At 48.2% G+C, this 4,787-nt stretch overlaps 1 protein-coding gene across 1 annotated transcript; it reads left to right on the forward strand.

The window, feature by feature from the left end:
- Positions 1–866: 866 nt before the first annotated feature.
- Positions 867–3,374, forward strand: LOC121603058 (the record flags this gene model as incomplete). Its single annotated transcript, XM_041931793.1, has 3 exons — positions 867–1,135; positions 1,199–1,499; positions 3,039–3,374. Coding segments are annotated over exons 1-3 (882 nt in total), but the record flags the coding sequence as incomplete, so codon positions are not given.
- Between the last annotated feature and the right edge of the window lie 1,413 nt (positions 3,375–4,787).

Below are 4,787 nucleotides of genomic sequence, written 5' to 3' on the forward strand. Positions count from 1 at the left end.
AACTGGGTTGAATGCAGCTCTTCAATCGTACGAATATCCACTCCCACTCCCAGAGGATATTTTTGCAAAACTGGCACAATGCAAGTATTTTTCAAAAATCGATCTAACGGATGCATTCTTGCAGGTACAAATTAAAGAGGAATATCGTCCACTCCTGACGATTAACACGTATCGCGGATTGTACCATTACAACCGTCTACCGCCTGGCATTAAAATTGCTCCAGCCGCGTTCCAGCAACTCATCGATGCAATGCTCTCCGGCCTAAATGTACATCTGGGTACATGGATGATGTAGTTGTTGGTGGCAAAACAGAACGCGAGCACGATGAGAATTTGCTCAACCTTTTCCGGCGCATAAAGGAGTACGGATTTACAATCCGAGCGGAAAAGTGTTCGTTTAAAATGCCAAGGATAGAGTACCTGGGTTTTGTTATCGACAGACAGGGTCTCAGACCAAACCCAGCGAAAATAGATGCGATCCTGAAGATGCCAGCACCGACGAACGTTAGTGAGGTTCGGTCCTTTCTGGGTGCTGTGAATTATTACGGCAAATTTGTACCGAAGATGCGAGAATTGCGATACCCGCTGGATGCATTGCTCAAAAACGACACCAAATTTGTTTGGACACGGGAAAGCGCAAATGCTTTTAACAGGTTCAAAGACCTGTTAGCATCCGACTTGCTGCTGACGCACTACGACCCGAATGCAGAGATAGTGGTCTCTGCCGATGCATCGTCGGTTGGACTAGGCGCGACCATAAGCCACAGGTACGCGGATGGCTCGCTGAAGGTTGTCCAGCACGCATCGAGAGTCCTTACGAAGGCTGAAGCAAATTATAGCCAAATTGACCGCGTTTGGCGATTATATTTGCTGTGAAAAAGTTTCATAAGATGCTGTTTGGGCGCCATTTCCGACTGCAAACCGATCATCGACCCTTGTTGCGGATTTTCGGGTCACATAAGGGTATACCAGTGTACACGGCAAATAGGTTGCAGCGGTTTGCATTGCAGTTGCTGATGTACGATTTTACCATCGAGTACGTGCAAACCGATAAGTTTGGCAATGCGGACGTGCTCTCAAGGTTGATACACGAGCACGCAAAACCGGATCCGGAATACGTAATCGCAAGCGCTGAGTTGGAAAATGATGTAAGTTCCATAGCGTCATACTGTATTAATATATTTCCACTCAATTTTAGAGACGTTGCGAAGGCCACGGAGTCCGACCCTGTCCTGAAGAAGGTTTACGGATACATCATGGAAGGGTGGCCCCAAAATGTCGCGTATGCTGCAGAGCTGGCTTGCTTTTACCACAGAAGCGAAGCCCTAACCACGGTGCGTGGTTGCATTTTGTTTGGGGAAAGAGTGGTGATCCCTAGCAAGCTGCAGCAGCGTTGCTTGAAGCAACTACATAAAGGGCACCCCGGTATCCAGCGAATGAAGTCGAAGGCCCGGAGTTACGTGTACTGGCCATCCGTTGATAAGGACATAATGGAGCACGTAAAGGGATGCCACGCTTGTGCGAAGCGGCGAAGACTTCACCTCGCGAGAAACCTGTTCCCTGGCCAGCGACACAGAAACCTTGGGAACGTATTCACATCGATTTCGCTGGGCCAATCGATGGTGACTATTTTCTGATCGTGGTAGACGCGTTTACCAAGTGGCCAGAGGTGATACGAACGCGAAGTACCACATCAGCAGCAACGATCGCGATACTGAGGTCAATCTTTGCGAGATTTGGATACCCGGAAACGATGGTGAGCGACAACGGGCCACAATTTGTAAGCGCTGAGTTTTCGGAGTATTGCAGTAGTCGCGGTGTACAACACGTCACAACTGCGCCATTCCATCCGCAATCGAATGGGCAGGCGGAGCGCTTTGTTGACACCTTCAAGCGGTCGATGAGGAAGATCCAGAAAGGGGGAACAACGCAGGACGAAGCGCTTGACGTTTTTCTGGCGAGCTACCGCCCTACTAGCAATGAGAATGAAAAAGTGTGCGACTTTCAGGCGAGGGGCATGTAGAAGCATGGGGAGACGGTTGGAAATACGCGGAATTACGCGGTGGCGCGAGCGTGTTTTGGTTTCTACACAGTTTTTGCACTCACACAATTACACATGTGTGAATGTGTGCGTTCACTTTCAGCCTACGCGCTCAGTTTGGGTTTCTCGCAGCGGCATGCGGCTATCGGTGTCTCGCTCGCACTAGTGCAGCGAGTGTTCCTCTGTGCGCTCCTTTTCTTGCCACCACACGAAATCGTCAGTTCAGCTCAAGCGTTCGCCGTGAAAGGCCGCGCGCGTGTTAGCCTAAGTCCCGGGCGATCGAAGATTCGCTAAGTGTTGAAGTGTTGTGCACATTGAAATGAAGCTGCGCTTTTCTTTCACCATTTATCTTAATGTGTGATTTGCGCTACTTTATTTCAATATTCGTTTACTGCATTGAACAGCAACAACGGTATTCATGCAGTTAGACGGCTATTTTGAATAAGACGACTTTTTAAATATAAATAATGTGTGTGATTTTGTGGCAAGATTGTGTGAAGCTATGTGCGAAAATGCCCCTTTATTTGCAATAAAAGTAATAAAATATAAACCAAGTTTAATGTGTTCAAGTTTTTGTTTTGATTCGGGTGCACCAAATCCGAATGAAGGGAAGCGCACAGCGTGCTACGAAAGAAACAAGTGGGAGGGGGTGTCAGTCCAGCGCAGCGCAATTCGCTGGAATCAAGTGGGAGGGGGTACCAGCTCAGCGCAGCGCAAGCCGAAAGAAACGGGGAGGAAGGGGTATGATAAAACAGCGCGAGCGAGCGTTCTTTACAGCGAGAGCGCCTCGTGTATTTTAAAGGCAAGCAAGAGAGCGCATTCTCTCCGTGGTAGCGCTCCATCCGCCATTTTTAATTTCGAGCCCAAAACAACGGACTTCGGATCCGATCTTGGGCCGGGCCCCCACCGCTTGTTTCTGCCTACCCCTCGCCTGAAAATTTCGTTCTCTTTGTCTGTCGGGCGGTCAACCCCCAACGCTATTTTGCCGGACATACAGTCGCCAGCTGAAGCCATGCTAGGCAGAAAAATGCGAACAGCGTTGGAACTGCTGAAACCTCCACCTGCAGCGCAAGCAGAACCGGCCAACTTGGATAGACGATTTCAGCGCGGTGACCTCGTCTACGCCAAGTTCTATGCGCGGAATTCATGGAAGTGGGTTCCGGCGCAAATCATACGAGAGTTGGGCAGCGTTATGTTCGAGGTGCAGACGAACAATCAACGGGTTCACAGGCCCCATGTGAACCAGCTGCGAAAACGTGATTCGGCCGTGGGGGCTTCCAGCGAGGACGTGGACATAGATCATTTGCCGTTTGATCTGCTGACGGACAGCACGGTAGCGGAATCGAGTTCTGTTCCCTTGACGGACCATCAAACTAGCGCGTCACCCACACAACCATCTCCACGCCCAATCCCGTTCGCTACTACAAGACGCCAGCAGCCGATACGGTCGCCACGCCGGTCTTCTAGGCTTAGAAGACTTCCGCGTAGGCTCGAGGGGTATCGTCTGTAATTAAAAGGGGGGAGATGTTGTGAGCTAACCTGGCCCGGACGCATTCACGGCGGTAACTCACGGATAACAGCAAAGCATCATCCGTCAATGTATGCGTGTGATCGATCCGGGGGGTCATCGGTTGCGCGGTCACGGACGTTGACCGCCAAACACCAGCGCGCACTGAAGAACTAGCGGTCAGCAAGGAAGCGTGCTCGAAGCCAACACCAATTGTAACCGAGTGAAGTTGAATACATACGTTAGTAAATTTATTAGTAACGCGTGAGTTTTATTCGACCACCTCTGCGATCGAAAGAACATAAAAGTGTGAAAGCCAACAACAACAACAGAGAATAACGCATCGCGTAGAAACAAACACACCGTTCTTGGGTCAGGGGGGGAAACAACGGGAAAAGCTTAATTCTCTCTCAGCGACGCCGCTTGGATCATCCCGAAGGAGCTTCGCGTGCAACGGATGACAAGTTAAGTAGAATGACCGCAATCGGGTTTGCGCAAAGTTTTAAAACGGACACTAAGACGAAAATCGACCTCTTTCTACCATCGCGCCAAGAGAAGCAAGTTCAGTAAATTTTTTAATACAGTTGAAGTGAATTAAGAAAACTGAAGTTTCAACCTTTACTACGCGAAAGAAAGAGCTGGTGTGCTGGACGCAACAAATACTTTGTATTGCATGTATTTCTCAAACGAAGTCAAATGCTCTCCCATCGCAAAGTCGCATGCAAAACTTTAAATAAATTTATTGCAACCGACTTAGTGTATCTTTTTTTATTTTTTTTATTCAAGTGTATTGTAGTAAATTTGAAGATAGTTACGGTCGCCATATACTTAGTATGTTCGATTTTAGATACGGTTGCCATGTAATCTGATGAGCGTACGTACGGTACAATTGATCCACGAGTACCGTCGCGGTAGGTCAGTGTTTCGCTAACATGTATCGAAGTAGAATAACATTTTGTTCGAAACGAACTTTTTGACACTAGATCGTCCAGGCGATCATGGAACCCCGGAAGGGGTTTCCCTTACTGGAAACGTTGGAGGTTAAAAGCCTTACCTTGGAAAAGGAAACATAACTCTTGAAATAAGTTTGAAAGGCGAAGTTTTTGGACAACGTAACGTCCTATCTTGACAGTCTGAACGAATCTGTTTTGTAACGGTCGGAATTGGTTTTATTGATACAAATAGATGGTATGGAATTGGCAATGGTTTTGGAATGGTTTTTGTGGCAATTAAAGGTTA

This window comes from Anopheles merus, unplaced genomic scaffold (assembly GCF_017562075.2).
Source record: "Anopheles merus strain MAF unplaced genomic scaffold, AmerM5.1 LNR4000799, whole genome shotgun sequence".
NCBI lineage: Eukaryota > Metazoa > Arthropoda > Insecta > Diptera > Culicidae > Anopheles > Anopheles merus.